This window comes from Sceloporus occidentalis, unplaced genomic scaffold (genome assembly GCF_023333645.1).
Source record: "Sceloporus occidentalis isolate IW3139 unplaced genomic scaffold, rSceOcc1.0.p SCAF_94, whole genome shotgun sequence".
NCBI classification, from domain to species: domain Eukaryota; kingdom Metazoa; phylum Chordata; class Lepidosauria; order Squamata; family Phrynosomatidae; genus Sceloporus; species Sceloporus occidentalis.
This window is the reverse complement of record NW_028317074.1, coordinates 3,975,717-3,997,314: the sequence shown is the minus strand read 5'-3', so window position 1 is coordinate 3,997,314 and position 21,598 is coordinate 3,975,717. Positions and strand designations below refer to the sequence as shown.

Genomic DNA, 21,598 nt, shown 5'->3' with positions numbered 1-21,598 from the left:
ACCACCATGCCACATTCAAAGCCACTTAAATCCCCTTTCTTCCCCATTCTGATGCTCGGTTTGAACTTTGGCAAGTTGTCTTGACCACATCGACATGCATAAATGCATTGAGTGAGATTTTAAACTGCAACTGCATATATTTTCTTGAATATGTGTAGAATTAAGTATATTTTTTGTAAATGTATACTTATATTTTGTAATAACAAAAAACATTTTATTAAAAAAAGGGTACAAAAGGTTCTCTAAATTCCATGGTAAAACTGGTATAAAGCATAAAAACTACCCCTAAACACTATATTACAGTATACTGAGTGTTTTTTTTCCTTCTGTCTTTTCACATTTGATGAACACTACACACTAGAGTCTTTTCTTTTTTCCTTCCACACATGGCATTATTTTTGCCCCAGTTCCATCCCTGGGCTTGGGGGCATTTTTGTTGTGGTGTCTCAAAGCAACTAGCGTAAATAATTAACAGAACAGCTTACTGAAAGCGATCAATGATCACTGACCTAAAGTGTCACTAATCAGTAATTGGATATTAACAATGTAATATAAAAAGAAATGATAAAGTTTATTTCTTTATCACTCCTTCAGGCCAAGGGTTTTTATAGCTAAATGACAAAATAGTTTGTCATGTTTACCATGCTCCGATTCCCCTTTCCATATTTAATGAACCTGCACAAAAATTATACATTTTGTTCAGGAGCGGTAGGACCTTCTTTTAAAAACATAGAAATACAAAAAATATACTATTACAATTTTCTTCTACACTGTACAACGAACGAAATTTTTTTTTTAATTTTTTTTTTTTATTATTTATAGTGGAAAGGCTAAGGGGCACATTTTGGGGAAAAAAATATATTGCTTATTTTATTAATTTCCCCCACTGTTCCCAGTGCAGTTCGGCTTGAGATTCCTTTGGGAATTTTTGATGCCAGTGATGTCATGACATCACTTGGCTCCAACCAAATTATATATTTTATTTTTATACATATTTCATTCTATTCCCCTTAAAGAACTACAGTGCTATGTGAGGGAATAACTTCCCTCTACACAGGACCGTATTTTCAGCGGCTAAAAGCCAGTGATCGGGCTGGGAGAAGGAAAAAGTGCCGCTACGTAGTTGGCCGTCGAGGTCTATTTTTCCAGCTGAGTACAATATATGCAACTGGCATTCTAATCGTTCAACATTCCTATATGATACTATGTGAAATAACCAGGAATTCAAAAAATATTGTATTGATAGAGAGATAAAATCACCCATGTAAATTTTATAGAGCATGAATGTTTGTTGATTTCAATACTTCAACGTATTCTTTCCAATGAACTATTGGAAGGGTTTAATTTATTCTATAGTTTAATGCAATATTATTGCAATATCAAGGTCTTACTAGAAAATACACACAGTAAAAAATTAAGTGCATATTAATGTATATTGGGAAACAAATCCTCTGAACTTCACAATTTATTATTTTGCATATGACATGAATGGGAAACCTTAGCTATTTAGAAAGGCTTGAGAAGTTGAATTTGTTTAAATTAGAAAAACGCATCTTAGAGGGCATATGATAGCATTATACAAATACATACAGGGATAATTTTGGTCGCTCTTTGCTGAAAGTAAGAACAATAAAGATGCAGCATTCACTACCCACAGATGTGCTATTAAATTCAATAGGTACTATGAAATATCGGCGAAATGATTTTTATAATATACAGGGTGTAAAAAGTTTTAGCTCTTTGATCCAGTTAGAAATTTTGAAGGTCAAGAAGGATTTTTTTCCCCCTTTTTCCATAGGGAAATCGGTAAAAAAATTTTGGATCAACAACAAGGCTGAACTTGATGGACCTATAACACGAAAGACATGCTATAAAGAACTTCATTATAAAGGTTTAAGGGACACTGATGTCATCATATGCACTTTAATGCAAAAGATAGTTAAAACTCCCCTTTAGGTCTGCATGGCGTCCCTCTCGCCCCTTAGCTAGTTTCTGTATAGCAGATGTACTACAGTGCTGGCCTGGGAACGCTGCAGGCAGGGTTGCATTTAGACATGCTCAGAAAGCGCTTCTATGCATCTAATGCATCTATTGAATGAGCGTTCCTGCTGCCAAATGTCTAATTTAAGTAGCCAATCGATGGCAAGAATCTCCAGGAAGAGGGGGGGGCAGCTGCAGCCTCTACCTCTTGTAAGTGGTTTAATATTTAAAATGAATGTCTCTTAAATAAAAAAAAAATGTAAAAGTACTTTTACCATAGCTGTCAGGGACATTAGACTGTCCCTTAAAACAAGAAAGAAAAAAGTGGGAACCTTTCAGTAGGTATAGGAACAAAATGAAATTAAGCAATGCATAAAACATTCTAGCCCTTTTATAAAAACAATTTCGGTTCTATTGGAGTAGCAGCTGTTACAAACCTGAGCTGCCCTGTGTTTGAAATCAATTAAATGTACATCATACTACAAAAACAAAGGAATATAGATTTACATACTCTAATAAAATGTTATTCATTTCTTGAGTAAAGAACTTTTTTCGACCTTCTTCGTCAAACATTTTTGCAGCCTAGTGGGGGGAAAAAAGAGAAATAGGTAATAATGTAATAGCAAATGTGCTCTTCTTCTACAACACAGATATCTGAAAAGAGTGCTACTTACCACTCGCAAATCCTCAATGCGTTTCTCCAGCCGCGATGGAAGACCATCAGGAATAGGGGGTACTTGCTTGGGTGCCTGAACCTGGGAAATATTCACAGACTGGCCAGTAGTACCATTTTCTCCATGATCAGAATCTCCAGGGCTGTCAGATGCAGAATCTAAAAGTTTGTCAAAATCAAAGTCACCAAGCATTTCCAAAGCACTCTCTGCCTCCTGCAGGAGCTCACTGCCACCACCAAAGATGGCAAGCATCGGATCAGCACCAAGCGTTAGATCTGATAAATCACTAGCAGCAGCGGCAGTAGTAGTGACAGGCCTAGGTGGAGCAGTAACTACTTTCACAGTGGGTGGATTCGTCATGGATTGCTTTTTTCTTATGGCGTCTTTTTCCTTCTGAAATTTTCGCAGCATGGCAGCAAGGGATGGTGAGTCTTTGTAATGCTTTTTCTTTTTCTTGTCAGGTTTGTGAGAGTTGAAGGTCACAACACTAAAAAGTTAAGAAAAATAAATCCAATATTAAATGCTACTGAGGGATGCAAGACATTACTTTTTAAAAAGTAGTCTTATATATTTTTTATTGAGAACATTTTTTATTCACATATACCTACCCAATTTGTTTGGAAACTTTAAGTTTTCTTGGTGGCTTTTCTTTCTCTGTACTCTCTTCTTTCCTTTTGCGTTTCTTTATCAAACGATCATCTTCTTTCAACTTAGACACCTTAGTAGAAACAAATATTACTATTATTTTATTCCTTTATCTTGATGAATTTTAAATTAGAAAAGCTTGTTTTAGTTTTTTTTCCAATAATGTTGAGGTTAGCTGTACCCTTTTTAATACATGGAATAAAAAAAGTTGCTATATGCATCAAGATAAAAGAGGTCTGAGATAGATTCTTGTATTACTATTATCACAAACACCTTAAAACTTTGTGTAAACCTTCCGTGTGCCCTTTCAATAAGGAAATGAATAAAGCAATACAGGCCCAAGAGAAGATGACGTCTTTAGTTAAGAGTAGGGCTGCAACTAACGATTATTTTAATAATCGATTAGTTGGCCGATTATTTTTTCGATTAATCGATTAATCGGATAAAAAAAAAAAACAATATGCAAATTTTTCGTTTCTTTAAAATAATTTAATGAACTGGATGTTAAAAAACTTAAAATTTACATTAACATTCTTATTTTGTTATGATGTAATAAAAAAACAATATTTTCAAAGTACAAAAACCCAAACACAATATTTATGAAACAAAATAACCCCAAACATTCTGAAAAGAGGTGGACTATTACTGTTCAAGAAACTTTGCCCCAGCCCTGGCACTTTGCACCCAGCACTTTGCACCCAGCACTTTGCACCCAGCACTTTGCACCCAGCACTTTGCACCCAGCACTGGCACTTTGCACCCAGCACTGGCACTTTGCACCCAGCACTTTGCACCCAGCCCTGGCACTTTGCACCCAGCCCTGGCACTTTGCACCCAGCCCTGGCACTTTGCACCCAGCCCTGGCACTTTGCACCCAGCCCTGGCACTTTGCACTGTGCCCCTGCACCCAGCCCTGCCCCCACATTCTGCCCTGCCCCCACACTCACACCCTGCCCTGCATCCCCACCCCCACCCTGCCCTGCACCCAGTCTCCCATTCTGCCCTGCACCCACACTCACACCCTGCATCCCCACCCCCACTCTGCCCTGCACCCAGTCTCCTGCCCTGCCCCCACACTCACACCCTGCCCTGCATCCCCACCCCCACTCTGCCCTGCATCCCCTGAAACCCCACCCCCACCCCCGCGAATTGCTCTGTGCGAATGGAGCCACTCGCACAGAGCGAATCACACAGAGCCACTCGCACAGAGCGAACCGCTCTGTGCGAATGGAGCCACTCGCACAGAGCGATTCGCACAGACATGAAGAATACTTACCTCCGGAACGCGTCACATCCGTCACGCAATTAAAAGAAGGCGGAGACTGCAGAGCGTGTAGCAGAAGCGGGGAACGCTCGCGGAGGTAAGTAAAAGGAGCCGAGTGCTCCAACAACGAATCGATCACTCGATTAATCGATAACGGAAATCGTCGACAACGATTTCAGTTATCGATTATCGATTTTATCGATTCGTTGTTTCAGCCCTAGTTAAGAGCAATATCTGTTATTGGGCCAACAGAAAATTACAAACTTTTGGGAATTGATAGCTTTTACTCCATCTGAAGAAGAGACCACTGAAGTAAACAAATTTATACAGTAAATTACATGACAAAGGCAAATTATACAATGTGGGCAATTTTGTCACAGCACAGTAACAATCATGCAAGGAAATTACATCTGAGAATATCTCATTTAGGGCTGAAACAACTAATCGATAAAATCGATAATGAAAATCATTGTCAACGATTTTCATTATCGATTAATCGAATCGATTTTTATCGATTATAAAAAGGTTTTTTTCAGAGCAAATGCTCTGAAAAACTCCTCTCCTTTATATAATCCGACCTCAAACAGAGATCGGATTATAACACTAGAATCCAGATCCCCCGCAACGCTGCAGGGGACCTGGATTCCCCTCACTGTCGGCCGGTCTCTCACTTCCGTCTCTCTCTCCCCTCACCATACACCCCTCTGACTCCTCCCCCCTCCCATACATCACTCTGCCTCTCTCCCGACTCCGTTACTGACAAGCACTTTCACTACAGCTTCATAGAAGCCTCAGCGTAAGTGAAGGGCAGTAACAGAGGCTGTCTGTGCGCATCGCGCAGACCCCCACCGGCTGACAGAGAATCATCCTCTCTGTCAGCCGGTGGGGATCTGCATCGCACAGACAGCCTCCGTTACTCACCTTCACTTACGCTGAGGCTTCTATGAAGCTGCAGTGAAAGTGCCTGTCAGCAACGGACCCGGGCAGAGGGGCAGACCGGTGTATGGGAGGGGGGGGGGGAGTCAGAGGGGTGTATGGGAGCTACCCTCCCATACACCACTCTGGCTCCTCCCCCTCCCATACGCCACTCTGCCTCTATACCCGGCTCCCTGGTGTCTTGTGAACCTCCGTTGCTGACAGGAGGCAGAGTGGAGTATGGGAGGGGGGAGGAGGCAGAGTGGAGTATGGGAGGTGGGAGGAGGCAGAGTGGAGTATGGGGGGGGGAGGCAAAGTGGTGTATGGGAGGGGGAGGAGGCAAAGTGATGTATGGGAGGGGGAGGAGCCAGAGTGGTGCCTGGGAGGGGGGAGGAGCCAGAGTGGTGCCTGGGAGGGGGGAGGAGCCAGAGTGGTGTATGGGTGAGTTATAGTGGTGTATGGGGGATATTATGAATTTCAAGGCATACAGGGGGTATAAGGCATATCGATATTAGGCATATCAGGGGGGCATAAAACATATCTGGGGGTAAAAGGTATATCAGGGGGCTCAGTTGCATATCACTGGCATATAAGGAGTATAAGGCATATCAGGGGCACAGTGGCATATCAGGGGGCACAGTGGAATCTGGCATATAAGAGGTATAAGGCATATATGGGGGCAGAGTGGCAAGCTGGGGGCCAGATGTGCATAACCGGGGGCAGTTTGGTAAATAAAAGAAAATTTAAACAAGGCTTTTTTCTCAGTTTTTATTAAATATGAAAAATAGTTAACATATGAATTAATATTTACTAATAACTTTGTATTAAGACCTAGTTTGAGAAACACTGTTTGGGTTCTTGTAGCTCTTATTATTATGTCAGTAAAATAAGAAGGTGAATAGAGAGAGGCCATTGCAATAAAGAGATGAAAGTGTAAATTGTACGTTTTTTATTACATTACCTTAAATTGAAAAAAAATTGCATTTTTTTATCCGATTAATCGAAAAAATAATCAGCCAACTAATCGATTATTAAAATAATCGTTAGTTGCAGCCCTAATCTCATTGAAACATATATAATATGCTCTAACGCTCTAATCACAAGCAATGGAAATCAGAGTAGTAGGGAAAAGAAGAAAGAATTTAAAAAAAAAAAAGTAAAAAAAGGTGAACACAAGACTAAAGGTTATTTTTTTATATTTGCTTGTGTATTAATTAGACATAAAACTAGATAAACTAAAAATAAAATTAGAAGATGTAAAATCAAGGTAAGTTAAATATATTTTTTGGTATTTTTTACTATTACTTTACATAGCACCCTCACATTTTTGTAAATATCCTATTTTATCCTATTTTCATGTGACAACACTGAAGAAATGTCACTCCTCTACAATGTAAAGTAGTGAGTGTACAGCCTGTATAATTTGCTGTCCCCTCAACACACAGCCATTAATGTCCAAACCTTGGCAACAAAAGTGAGTACACCCCTAAGCGGAAATAAGATCAGTAATAAGAGGCCAACTGATTAAAGCAGAACATCAACTGAAACAGACAAGGGGCCTATCTTTAGCAGAATTTTATAACTCTATGCATGAAATATCTAGGGCTGAAACAACGAATCGATAAAATCGATAATAATCGATAACGGAAATCGTTGTCGAAGATTTCCGTTATCGATTAATCGAGTGATCGATTCGTTGTTGGAGCACTCGGCTCCTTTTACTTACCTCCGCGAGCGTTCCCCGCTTCCGCTACACGCGCCTTCTTTTAGTTGCGGTTCGCTCTGTGCGAGTGGCTCCGTTCGCACAGAGCGGTTCGCTCTGTGCGAGTGGCTCCGTTCGCACAGAGCGATTCGCTCTGTGCGAGTGGCTCCGTTCGCACAGAGCGAACCGCTCTGTGCGAGTGGCTCCGTTCGCACAGAGCGAACCGCTCTGTGCGAGTGGCTCCATTCGCACAGAGCGAACCGCTCTGTGCGAGTGGCTCCATTCGCACAGAGCGAACCGCTCTGTGCGAGTGGCTCCATTCGCACACAGCGATTCGCGGGGGTGGGGGTGGGGGGGCAGGCCAGGGTAGGAGACTGAGTGCAGGGCAGGGTGGGGGTGGGGATGCAGGGCAGGGTGTGAGTGTGGGGGCAGGGCAGGAGACTGGGTGCAGGGCAGAGTGGGGGTGGGGGTGCAGGGCAGAGTTGGAGACTGGGTGCAGGGCAGAGTGTGAGTGCAGAGCAGAGTGGGTGCAGGGTGTGAGTGTGGGGGCAGGGCAGAATGTGGGGGCAGGGCTGGGTGCAGGGCAGAGTTGGAGACTGGGTGCAGGGGCACAGTGCAAAGTGCCAGGGCTGGGTGCAAAGTGCCAGAGCTGGGTGCAAAGTGCCAGGGCTGGGTGCAAAGTGCTGGGTGCAAAGTGCCAGGGCTGGGTGCAAAGTGCCGGGTGCAAAGTGCCGGGTGCAAAGTGCCGGGTGCAAAGTGCCGGGTGCAAAGTGCCAGGGCTGGGTGCAAAGTGCCAGGGCTGGGTGCAAAGTGCCAGGGCTGGGTGCAAAGTTCTGGGTGCAAAGTGCCAGGGCTGGGTGCAAAGTGCTGGGTGCAAAGTGCCAGGGCTGGGTGCAAAGTGCCGGGTGCAAAGTGCTGGGTGCAAAGTGCCAGGGCTGGGTGCAAAGTGCCAGGGCTGGGTGCAAAGTGCCAGGGCTGGGTGCAAAGTTCTGGGTGCAAAGTGCCAGGGCTGGGTGCAAAGTGCTGGGTGCAAAGTGCCAGGGCTGGGGCAAAGTGCCGGGTGCAAAGTGCCGGGTGCAAAGTGCCGGGTGCAAAGTGCCGGGTGCAAAGTGCCGGGTGCAAAGTGCCGGGTGCAAAGTGCCGGGTGCAAAGTTTCTTGAACAGTAATAGTCCACCTCTTTTCAGAATGTTTGGGGTTATTTTGTTTCATAAATATTGTGTTTGGGTTTTTGTACTTTGAAAATATTGTTTTTTATTACATCATAACAAAATAAGAATGTTAATGTAAATTTTGAGTTGTTTTTTAACATCCAGTTCATTAAATTATTTTAAATAAACAAAAAATTTGCATATTGTTTTTTTTATCCGATTAATCGATTAATCGAAAAAAATAATCGGCCAACTAATCGATTATTAAAATAATCGTTAGTTGCAGCCCTAGAAATATCTAGTCAAAATAAGAACACCCTCTAAGGAGCTATCAGAGAAATTAACACAAATCAAGGGAAAAAAAATAAAATTATTAGAGAAAACAATTAGAGCAAACGAGTAAACAAATATTTAAAGTCAAAATTCTACTATTTTGGTAATCGAGCTGATACGCTTCTCTCCAAGAGAGTAAATAGGAAGAATGATAGACATTCTGGATTTGGTTTCCAAACAAAAGTCCGCCCTTCTAACCCTGTCGCCTGATGCTGAAAAAGCATTCCACTGGGTCAGATGGGAGTTTATGGAACATTCCCTTAGGGCTTTTGGAGATTTGTACCTAAGGGCCATTATGGTGTTGTACTCCATACAAACTGCCAGAACTATTGGAGCAGGAAATATTTGGAGTGGTTCCAAATATTTAATGGCACGAGGCAAGGATGTCCTTTGTCACCATAATTATATGTCCTGTCAATAGAGCCTTTGGAAAAGAAAAAATGACGGTGCGCTAAACTAGTCTGCAAATACAGTGTATTACCTGTACAACGTATACAAAAAACAAACTAAAGATGGTCCAGTCCTCATTCTCAAAATATATATGGTTAGGTAAAAAAAACTAGGATAGGCTTTGATACATTATCAAAACCAAGAAAGCAGGACTAGGAATGCCCAACATTAAAAAATATCATGATATTAATTATCTGATCAGGAAGACTGGTACAAAACTGAATCACTTTTAGTAGATACAACAGATGTAAGCAATCTTCTTTGGGTTAAGAGAGGAAAACAGAAGATAGATAGTATGGTAATCTCACATAGTCTAACTTATTGTGATAAGTTAAAATTCCGCCTTGAGCTACAAAACAAAATACTACCATTAACAAAATTAAAGGTATTAAGTAAGAACGTGCAAGAGTTAGACCTACGAGAGTGGGAAAAGGGAGGCATATTTCACCTAGTAATAGAAAACTCGTGTAAACCATTTTGGCAATTAAAAGATGAATATTCCTTAAATGATAGAGAGAGATTTACCTAATTAAGGATAAGAGGTTATATAAGATGCACTGCCAAAAAAATATTCAGAACATATGATAAGAATAAAGAATTTAATGGAGAAACCTCCCCTTCCTCCAATATGAGGAGTTTATATCAAGTCTGAACATAGACAGAAGTTCCCTGGTTATAATAAGGAAACACATACACTGCTTAAATATTTTAGAAACCTTTGGTGGAATTGTGAAAATTAATCTTCTACCAGAAGTAATATTAACCCAGATGAAGTGGTCTGAACTGTCACAGGAACATGATAAGATAACAACTAGGGCTGCAACTAACGATTATTTTAATAATCGATTAGTTGGCCGATTATTTTTTCGATTAATCGGATAAAAAAAACAATATGCAAATTTTTTGTTTATTTAAAATAATTTAATGAACTGGATGTTAAAAAACAACTTAAAATTTACATTAACATTCTTATTTTGTTATGATGTAATAAAAAAACAATATTTTCAAAGTACAAAAACCCAAACACAATATTTATGAAACAAAATAACCCCAAACATTCTGAAAAGAGGTGGACTATTACTGTTCAAGAAACTTTGCACCCAGCACTTTGCACCCGGCACTTTGCACCCAGCCCTGGCACTTTGCACCCAGCACTTTGCCCCACCCCTGGCACTTTGCACCCGGCACTTTGCCCCAGCCCTGGCACTTTGCACCCAGAACTTTGCACCCAGCACTTTGCACTCAGCCCTGGCACTTTGCACCCAGAACTTTGCACCCAGCCCTGGCACTTTGCACCCGGCCCTGGCACTTTGCACCCGGCCCTGGCACTTTGCACCCGGCCCTGGCACTTTGCACCCGGCACTTTGCACCCAGCCCTGGCACTTTGCACCCAGCACTTTGCACCCAGCCCTGGCACTTTGCACCCAGCCCTGGCACTTTGCACCCAGCCCTGGCACTTTGCACCCAGCACTTTGCACCCAGCCCTGGCACTTTGCACCCAGCCCTGGCACTTTGCACCCAGCCCTGGCACTTTGCACTGTGCCCCTGCACCCAGTCTCCAACTCTGCCCTGCACCCAGCCCTGCCCCCACATTCTGCCCTGCCCCCACACTCACACTCTGCCCTGCACCCAGTCTCCAACTCTGCCCTGCACCCAGTCTCCTGCCCTGCCCCCACACTCACACCCTGCCCTGCATCCCCACCCCCACCCTGCCCTGCACTCAGTCTCCTACCCTGGCCTGCCCCCCCACCCCCACTCTGCCCTGCATCCCCTGAAACCCCACCCCCACGAATCGCTCTGTGCGAACGGAGCCACTCGCACAGAGCGGTTCGCTCTGTGCGAACGGAGCCACTCGCACAGAGCGGTTCGCTCTGTGCGAACGGAGCCACTCGCACAGAGCGCATCGCTCTGTGCGAACGGAGCCACTCGCACAGAGCGCATCGCTCTGTGCGAACGGAGCCACTCGCACAGAGCGCATCGCTCTGTGCGAACGGAGCCACTCGCACAGAGCGCATCGCTCTGTGCGAACGGAGCCACTCGCACAGAGCGAACCGCAACTAAAAGAAGGCGCGTGTAGCGGAAGCGGGGAACGCTCGCGGAGGTAAGTAAAAGGAGCCGAGTGCTCCAACAACGAATCGATCACTCGATTAATCGATAACGGAAATCGTCGACAACGATTTCCGTTATCGATTATTATCGATTTTATCGATTCGTTGTTTCAGCCCTAATAACAACACATATCATAATGGCATCTTTACTAGTAATAGCAAGAAATTGGAACACCATAAACACTTCAGATTGGGGAATGATAAAGCAACAAGCTATCTGGCAACTGAGGATGGAAAAGGGAATAGATAGTTGGATAAAAAACAATCTGGAACAATATAATGAACATTGAAGTTGAATATGAAAATATACCAAGTTTACCAACATATAGCTTTATGTTTTGTTTTTTTGTTTTTTGATTTTATGTCTTGTTGTGATTTGTTTTTATTGTAATCCTCTGGACCGTTTTATGGAACAGAAACTGAACTGATAAGTTATTTATTGGTTTTGTATGTTTATAAATAAATACATTTAACCCCTTCGTGACAAAGGCTGATTTTACTTTTTGTACCCTTATTACATTTCTGCGCTGCTCGTGTTCAGCTGTAATTTTCTTCTTTCCCGTTTACTGAACCCACACAAGTTATATATTGGGGGGTTTTTTTCAGGACAAGAAGGGCTTTCTTTAGATGACATTGTTTTGATTGTATCATATTATTTACTATTAAAAAAAGTATAAAATATGGTGAAAAATTTAGAAAAAAATGACTGTTTCTAACTTTTAGTTGAAAAATCTTTTACTCATCTATAAAACGTAAAGGAAAAAACCTGCTTTTTCTACACGTTATGGGACAATAAGTACAGGTAGCGTTTTGCTATTTCAAAGCCATTTTTTCCAAATCTGGTAATTCTTCCCCCCATGTGCCATTTCGGGTATCTTTGAAGCCGGCCAATGCAATTTTTCCCCATCAAATCATATATTTTTGAAAACTAGACACCCCAGGGTATTTCAAATACTAGTATTTTAACTCTTTCCATGCAACATATCTACCACCAGTCTTTGTCAAACTTTGTGGTAGTCATTTTTTTGCGTTTTCTTTTTCCCCACACACATTTTACTTCAGGTATGAATTAAAAGGTTCTGGTATATGTCACTATCATAAAACACCCCAATATGTGTTCAGCAACATCTCCTGAGTACAGCGATACCTCACATGAATGATTTTGCCTGGCTGTTTGGGGGCAAAAGGGTCACATTTGGGGCATGCGCATTTTTCAATGTTGAACTTTGGTGTTTGGCGATCGACTGCCCATGCCCTATTTGGTACATCTTTGAGCCGGGCCATTTCAGTGTGCCCAATAAAGCCATATATTTTTGAAAACTAGACACCCCAGGGTATTTTAAATCCTGGTATTTTAACTCTTTGCATGCACACATTTTACCATCAGCATTTTTTCAAAGTTTGCAGTAGTATTTTTTTTGTGTGTATTTTTCCCCCCACACACCTACTTTTGTATGAATTTACAGCCCCTGGTATATGCCGCTGTCACACGACACCCCAATATGTGTTCAGCAACATCTCCTGAGTACAGTGATACCCCACATGCATGGGTTTGTCATTTTTTGGGGGAACTAAAAGGCCACATTTGGGACATCAGTGGGTAATTGTTTTTACATTTTACTGTTTTGTTTTTTTTTAACTATTTTTTTTCTAATTATTATTTTTATTTTATTTTTACTAATCACACTGTGATTAGAAAGCTGGGCTCCATTGACTTGCATGGTTGAATGCAGTACCTGTCTGATTCTAGCTATCTGATTCTGTTTTATCCATATACCTGTTATAAGGGGCTTTTTGAAGGAAGAGTCCTTGGGGAAGCTACCACATATGTGTTCCGAGGAATGAATAGAGGGTTAAAAAGCTAAGTACCCTGTTTTTATATTTTTTCATTCTTGTAGAACACAGTTACAACTGTACTGTATTCAACCTGCAAGTGGAGCCAGAGTTCTCTAGAGGGTCTGGAGACCATCTAGCGAACTTTTTAAACTTGCTTTTTTTTTTTTTTTTTTTTTTTTTTACAGGGCAGATCACTTGCAGAGGCGACTGGGGTAAGTATTTGGTGCCGCTGAATGCCTCCTGATCGAGGCATTCCAGCGACACCATTTAAAGTTTAGAAGGTGATCGTTGATCGCCTCCTAAGCGCTTTTAAAACGGGAGTCCGCCGCCATACAATGTATGGCGGATGTGGACGCCCCAGGCAGGGACCACACGTGGCCCCTAGTGCCGATCGTGGCGTTGCTGAATGCCTCGATGTCGAGGCATTACAGCAACACCGTTTGAGTGCAGAAAGCGAACGTAGATCGCTTTCTGCACCCGTTTAAAGTCATGACGGTCCCAGGACGTGCCAGGACCGGCAATTGTCATTAAGGGGTTTAAAAAAAATTGATTCAACTAATCGATAATGAAAAACGTTGACAACAATTTTCATTATCCATTATTATCGATTAGTTGTTGCAGCCCTACACTTGTTACATTTTCACCATAGGAAATACTGTTCACAACAAACGCCACATACTCACTTTAGAGGTTTTGTGTTTTTTAGACTCAACAAAATCTTCATTTTCTGAATCTGATGCCGGACGAAACTGCAGCGTCCCAGTGTTGATGTAAAATCCCCCATATTTGGTTGTCAGGGATGCTGGAACCAATTCATCATACTAGAGAGCGCAGATAAGGAAAGTATATTAATAAATACTACGTATACACTATATGGACAAAAGTATAAGGACACACCTCTTAATTATTGAATTCAGGCGTTCCAATAAAATCAAGCATCTAGCCATGAAGTGAGCATTTACAAACATTTGGGATAAAATGGGTTGTTCTGAAGAGCTCAGTGAATTCAAGTGTGGTACTGTGATAAGATGCCACCTTTGCAATAAGTCAGTTCATGAAATGTTATCCCAGATAGATATTCCACGGTCATCTGTTTGCGGATTCTGGTGGGCTCATCATTGGGGGGGGGGGGGCACACTAAAGTTGCAAGCCTGTCTGATTAATTAGGATCTATTCATGATGTCCTATCAAGTGACATCCATGTAAAAGAAGTTACACAGTTTCAACCAAAGTTAATAATGCTCCTGATGTTCAAGTGTTAATACTACTAACCGCCTCAGAGTTATCAATAAATGGGTCCGTCTCATCGTAACCATAACCAATATCGATGAGATCCTGCATACGATCCTTCCGGTGTTTGTGGACTTTACCTCCCTTTTAAAAAAACAAAATAAAGCAAATTACCATGCAGGCATTTTTGTTAATTTCTGTGCCCCTCTCCAATTACAAAAAAAAATGTAAAGAATGGCTCACCAGCATTCACAGATAATGATGCTGCATGTGGCAAAAATAATACTTACATATTTGGCCTCAAATTTCTTGGCCAGACTTTCCACTTCCATTCTCTCTCGTTCGTCATCATTAAAGGGATCGTTCTTTGGCAAAAAAAACAAAACCAAATTACTTAACTCTCCCGTTTCAATATATATCATACAATTGACATATATATATACACACCATGATTTTTTACCATGTTTGCACTAAATGATCAAAGCATTATTTTGGGCTTTTGCTATGATATTATTCAACATTGATCACACACACACCATAATCTAGTAATAAAAATGTGGGGAAAAATTAGAACAATTTTCACAGTTTCACCTATAAAAACTATACATAACCAGTGAAAATGGAATAGTATATTTAGGTATTTGACCTTTTTTGGAAACACCACATATGCCTGGTATTTTCACTTATTTTGGCACTTACAGGGTTAAATTTGAATGACACGCATCACTGTTTCTAAACAAGATTTTCTTAAAATGTGGTATGCTGGGACTTGTGCCCCAATAGTGGCACAAACTGCTAAACAAAAGTATATATTATATAAAGTCGATATCCCAAAGTACTTTACTAGGGGCATTTTAACACTTTTGGTTTAAACCATTTTAGTGTCAGTCTGTCCTAAGTATTGCAGTACATTTTTTTTCATTTTCAACAAATCCATTCTATCCAAACACAGTATTTTAGTATAAAAAAACAAATGTAAAAGTAAAAAAAAAAAAAATTGCCTGGGTACATGAAATTACTGAAACAACTTGTTTCAGCCCCCCGAGTTAGGGCATGTCTCTTTGGCACTGCCGGTTCAAAATTGGAACATGCGCATTTCCGTTTTCAAACATGGGATTTTGACAGATCAGTTTAATGGGTCCAGGTCTCCTTTGAGACACGGTAGATGTCCCATATTTCATTTATACCCCTAAAACTATATATTTTCAAAAACTAGACAGCTCAGGGAATCTAGTAAGGGGCATATTGGCCCGTCTCATGCAGCTGATTCCACACCAGCGATTTTTTTAAAATTCACATCCACTTTGCAGTTTCACAATGGTTATGGATGTGTGAAACACACCTGATTTGTGTTTGGTAACAGCCTACCCCCCCCCCTCCATTTCAAGTTTAGGCTACTGACATTGATCAGGGAGACCGATCAATAATCAGTGACTTTAAATATCTTAAACTGATCATGTAGTAATTATGTATTATTTTTTTATTCATAATTTGTGGGTTTTTTTCATTATTACCTTAGATGACCCTTCTCTCTTTCTAGGACAAGGTCATCCAGGGGCTGCCTTAATGATCAGTTCACTCCTATTGGCCAGGAGTGATCTGATCCATATCTGCCCACTTTTGATTGGTTTTAACTGCTGCAGATACTTAACTCACAGCAATTGACCTGGAAGCACCCTTGACTTTCAGGTCAGTGCTGGGTTGTTGTTTTTTTTGTTTTTTCTTTACTTTTTTTTTTTAATACTGATGCTCCATAGGAGCACATCATTGACTGATATTTAGTCCCCACAAGCTTGTGGGGGCAGATATTAACCCCTGCAATGCCGCGATGGTGTCATACACAATTGCAGCATTGCAGGGGTTAACACTGTCCGATAGCTCTTAATGGAGCGATCGGGCAGCAGGGGAGGGTTGGGGCTGGTCTCCACACTTATGCGGAGACAGAAGAAACCTTTCTCCCTGTCCCTGAAGCTGTCTCTGATGCACTACAGGCTAGGCATCTTTTAAATCCACAAGAATCATCCACATCTCGACAGAAATTGGCCTGCTGCAAAAACAGATTCCATATTCAAATCTTGCTTCATGAATTTGTAAGGTCTACAATAGGATGGAAAGAACCATTTGGTTTTGGAACCAGGAATAAGTCCTGTAAACTCTTTGTTGCATGGGCAACTCTAATGTTTTGTCCCAATCACTCTAATACTTACTATGAACCCTTACATGTTTTTATGCTTTTATTTTCCCCTTTACAACCCCTAACCAGTCCAAACCTTTCCCTCCATTTTGCCATCGCTCTACCTTAACTCAGATGCCATTCTCTTTCCTCATACCACCACTAACCACACGCAGGTGAAGGCATCCCATCCCCAAAAATCTAAATTTTCCAAACTTCCCATTTGTTATCTCTCTGCTCTCAAAAAACCCACTTCTTTTCAAGAAGCATACAACCTTTCTTCCTAACACTCTCAGCCATCATCAAGCTATCTGAACGATCAACTACCAAGATCATCCGGCCCTTATCAAGTCATCCCTATCCAAACAGTCCTCTCCTACTGTCTCACTTCCCCCTCAACCAATGACTATATTGTAAGCTCACAAGAGCAGGGCCCACTACTCCTTTTGTACTGTGTTATTGTGTGTGATTTTAAGTTATTTTGGATTGTAACCGAGCTACGGAATATGCTGGAGCTATATAAATCATGTTCTATCACCTCTTTTTGCACAAAAAAATAATTTATATATACCTACATACGCAGATATATACTGCCATATTAGAGATCTGGTTGTGGATACAAAAAAGATCTTTGAAGAGGACTTGACTTTAGGTCTAAAGAATAACCTTGTTCAACAATGCTCAACATCCAATGGTCTGTAGCAACGTCCCACCATTGTGCAAGAAAAGGCCAGTTGTCCTCCAACCGGGTGTTGAGACTGCCTGGCGTCAACAGGGGGTTTCCTTTTACCTTCAGCCAATTGTCCATTGGCTGAAGACTTCCGTCTGGCAAAACTGCTCCTATAGACCCCCGCTCATTCAACCATCAGGGTGGATAAAATGGCCTCACTCTGTGCCCCATAAATAGACATGTCACATAGTGGTTTCTGCTTTTCTGTTCAACCCTGCCCAAGCAGACAACTTTACGAGGATAATCCAGGAATGCCTGATCTTTTTCATCACAAATAAACAGACTTAAATCTGTCTGACACATAAGTTTTCTTCTCAGGATTTTTCCACTCTTGCAACTATTTTTTTTCTTAAATACAAAATAATGAAAAAAAAAAGAACATTGTCTTTTAGGGCAGCCTCAAAAAATCATGCTGAGAGATATCATCCCCAGATTCCTCAGGCTGAAAAACTGTTAGGTGTTCCTGGTCCTCTTCCTTATCAGAAGTACACAATAAACACATTATCAGAACTAGGAACGGATGCCAAATAGTCCTTAAGTTGTTTATACATGAAAGAGGCCAGTGGAACAACATTAGACATGGCTTCTTGTGAAGTTTTAGAGACACTACCTTGAAGCAAGATAGAATTATTTTTCACTTCAGTTTCCCTTTTGGTGGCCTACAATTTGCACAGATTTTGTTCTATTTATCTAGCATCACCGGGTCACATAGTTGACACCAAAAAATGCTTAGTACAGTCCCCCCTTTGCTCTGTATTACTGGGTAAAGGTTCTTTTTGGTTTTCTGAAAAAAATGGTGAGAAAAATAAGGAGCCTGTCAGGGCAATCGATAACAACCTGGGAACAAAGCTTGACAATATAAATCCTACTTGAAAGCCACTCTTCAGTGGCAAGCCACAGAACTTATAAATCAGGAATCAGCAAAGAGAATGAAGTCTAAAACCTTTTTTTTAATAGAAAAGGCAGCAGATATTCCGGCTCCTGCTGCCACGTGGATGCCGGAGAAAAATGATTTGCTCACTTACCAAAAATAATCAAAACGTTACCGCTGAACAAAAGCAAATGTCAATTAAATTCCTTAATTGTTCTTCAGCATAAAATTTATACAAATGTAAAAAAAAAAACAAAAAAAACCAAAAACCTTCAGATTGGAGTAATTGTAATCAACGAAAAACATTTGTACTGGCATTTCAAGTACACTGCCCATACCAGCACGGTGATTTTTTTTTTGGGGGGGGGCTCCAAATATCAGTTCTGCATCATGTAAACAGAGGTGAAATATGCCAATGTCTTTTTCTACTTAAAGATCGGTATCCTGTCAAAAAGTTTATTGAAATACTACAGTTTCTTAGAAACAGTTCTGTCATCCCACCAAAGCCCTCCTTTATGCATTATATTGCAGCAGTCTGACCTCCTCCAAGCACTCCCACCTGCCATTCATGATACATAGTGAAAGACACTGCCAGAGGAAGTTTCCCAGGTAGCGGTATCTTATTAAAACACATGGGCACCAACATATCTCGTTACAATCAAACATATTTTAAGAAAAAAAAGAAAACCTCAACACAAGCATACCAGCAGCACCTTAACAAACAATAGTTAGAGGCTGCTAGAACACCTGAACCCTTTCAGTGCCTGAGTTCAAGTTATTATATTGTTTCATTTTAAAGAATAAGTTTAACATTTACACCTTAGTAACACCAACCAGAGTTAAGTTTCTCCAGTAAACAATGGGTTAGGTTAAACCTCATTACTAGCACTTTCGTCCTGTATCATCATATACATCAGTCTTCGCACCACACCCAGTAAATTAGCTTTCTTGCCCAGCCACAATCCTACCAGTTAAACATATTTCCAGTTATTAAGATATATAATTAAGGGTTGTTACTTAAAGGGACACATCAGCCAACATATGCACTTTAAAGCATATGACAGCTGTGTAGTACCTTTAAATTTTCATGGTATCCCCATGACAATTGCAGAAACCCCGATATACCTTTGCCCCTTTCCTGCAGCTATTTTATTTCTACTTCAGTATGCCTTTTTTCTTTAGAAGGGGTGTCAAAATAGCAAACTGACCCTTTAAGTATAAAAAAATACTTTAAACATAAGTTTTATAGTGACTTTCAGCTTTCCGTTATACAGGAAAAAGTAGCATAAAATAGGCAAAGCAAGACCTGTCAAAAGATCAGACGGCCATTTATTTAGGAAAAACATGGGGAAAGAAACTATTAGATTTGTTTGTTTACGTTAAACAAGATATTTTAAAAATAACGAAATGGTAAAAAAAAAAAGTTAAAACTTCTTACATTCTTTCGCCTCACGTCCCCCTTACAAAGACAACAAAACAGAATCCCTCCATATGCATTTGCCACTTTCCAGGTGATGTGTTTGGCCAAATACATCTCCTGCTGCTGGTGCCCACACAGTGTACCCTAGCTATGCATATGAGCAGAAACTGCTGCCACTTTTCTATAACTGATTAACTACTAGTAGGGCAGGTTGAAAAAACTCATATTAAAGAACATAATCAATGTGCTTTAATATGCATTCATCTATAATGAGGCTGCATTGAACAATAGTGTCTCAATAATATTATTTTGCTAGTACCATTCTTTGAGCTAAACAATGTAATTATTGAATTTGCATGACTTTTCTTTCCTGGAAAAACAAAACTGTCACTTTTGATACTGAGGCTCTATGGTATATGTTAGACATGGCTGGTACCAGTACTGTTGACAACCTGCTTTTCCCACCAGGACAAAGGAAAGGCACACGGTGGGACGTGATCAGCAGTACTTTTGCTTTTTCATAAACCGCTAGATACCATTTGTACAAACACTTCCTTTAGAAGTAAGGTTACGATTGAAGAGTAAAAAGAAAGTTCCCTAGAATGAAAAAAGACATATTCCCAAAGCAATTACATAATTTAAAAAATGTAAAGCCTTCAACCTTTATAAACCAGTCTAGATAATGCTGAGCTCAGACAAAAGAGGGACAAGCATTGCCAGAACGCCTAGAAACACATACTAGTGGTTGAGTACACTTAAGACTCACCTAGTTTGTACACATAACATGTTGCATCAACAGGATGGTGGATGGCAAGCAACAGTGTATTGTGGGTACGTTTCTCACTGAGGGTGACAGTTTCGCGACACCATAATGTATAACAGTTTACTGCATCTCACCTGTGTCCGTTCCTCTTTCACTGATCCAACAGTAACAACTCGCCTTCGCTTTAACTCATTTTGTAGTAGCTCCGGATAACTAAACTCAGGAGAGCCTTCTTCCGTAGCTTCAGACAAAGGCCACTCAAGTCTCACTGTAACCCGAGGTTTTTGCAAACAGTGCCCGTCAGCTTTCACAGCATCGACATCTTTTGCTACAGTAGACAAAGTATGTGTTTCGCGTGGCGATCTATGCATGGTCAGCTGCTGCGGGGGAGGCCTTTGCGGTTGCACGGCCGTCTGAATTGGCCTCGGCTGCGGCGGCCTTTGCGACATTTGAGCCGAATGCTGCATATTTTGAGGGGATCGCTGATGATGGTGTTCTACTACCAGGCTTCCGCCGGCCTCGCGTGACTTCATGGGTGACAAGCTCACAAATGGCACTCTACGCGGCTCCGCCATTCCTTGTTCAGATACTTTTAGTAGGTGCACTTCAGAACCCGTGCCTTATGGACTCTCCTTGCTTAATGTTATCCCCAATCCCAGTTATACAATGTAAACAACCACCACTCCAGCTGCTGTCAGCCTCACTCCTGTGTCTTTTTCGCCAGCACTAGCTCCATCACCTCAACCATCCTGTATGTCGTAGCCATCTTGAATACTACATACAAAAAAGAGTAGGGTCGCTTTTTCCAGACGCATGCGTCAAGAGGTCACTGAGTATGGGCGGAGTTAAAGTATTATTCAAGTCGCCCGAACAGGTATTGTTATTTTTTTTTTCTAACAAGCCTCGAGGTTCTACATTCTAAAGAAACTACCACACTCACACGTGTTCTAAAACAACATAAGTCTTGTGTTCACGTGCTTATGACTTCTGCAAAGTTATCCACAACAACTCCTCAAACTTGCCGATGACTTGCAACACAACGCGTCTCATGAAGGAGAATGATACAAAAACACTGACTTGTCTCTCTTTTGTCTACAACTCCTTTCGAACGCCTCGTATTGTCTCACGTGACTTAGGACCTTCCGCTAACTTCGGTTGTCAGGGTAACAAGGACGCTGTTGATACTCCTACTGTACGAGGCACAACAAATCGCTAACATTAATCACAATATTAAATTGCTAGTGGGTCTTTGAAGTAATATTTTTCTCGAGGAGAGACCAGAATTTCATTTCACAGCCAGGAATTTAACCCTGCTGGTACAAAACCTCCATGAGGTTGGGGACCCGTCCACGATC

At 41.2% G+C, this 21,598-nt stretch overlaps 1 protein-coding gene across 1 annotated transcript in view; it reads right to left on the bottom strand.

The window, feature by feature from the left end:
- Nucleotides 1-20,818, bottom strand: part of LOC149284416 (ubinuclein-2-like) — a 38,092-nt gene extending 17,274 nt beyond the window's left edge. The window contains exons 1-7 of the mRNA XM_089496812.1: nt 20,408-20,818; nt 14,577-14,651; nt 14,329-14,430; nt 13,740-13,877; nt 3,263-3,372; nt 2,655-3,141; nt 2,492-2,562 (exon numbers count right to left, since the gene is read on the bottom strand). Coding sequence (XP_089352938.1) covers nt 2,492-2,562; nt 2,655-3,141; nt 3,263-3,372; nt 13,740-13,877; nt 14,329-14,430; nt 14,577-14,651; nt 20,408-20,818 — 1,394 coding nt within the window. The remainder of the gene's footprint in view (nt 1-2,491; nt 2,563-2,654; nt 3,142-3,262; nt 3,373-13,739; nt 13,878-14,328; nt 14,431-14,576; nt 14,652-20,407) is intronic.
- Nucleotides 20,819-21,598: the final 780 nt, after the last annotated feature.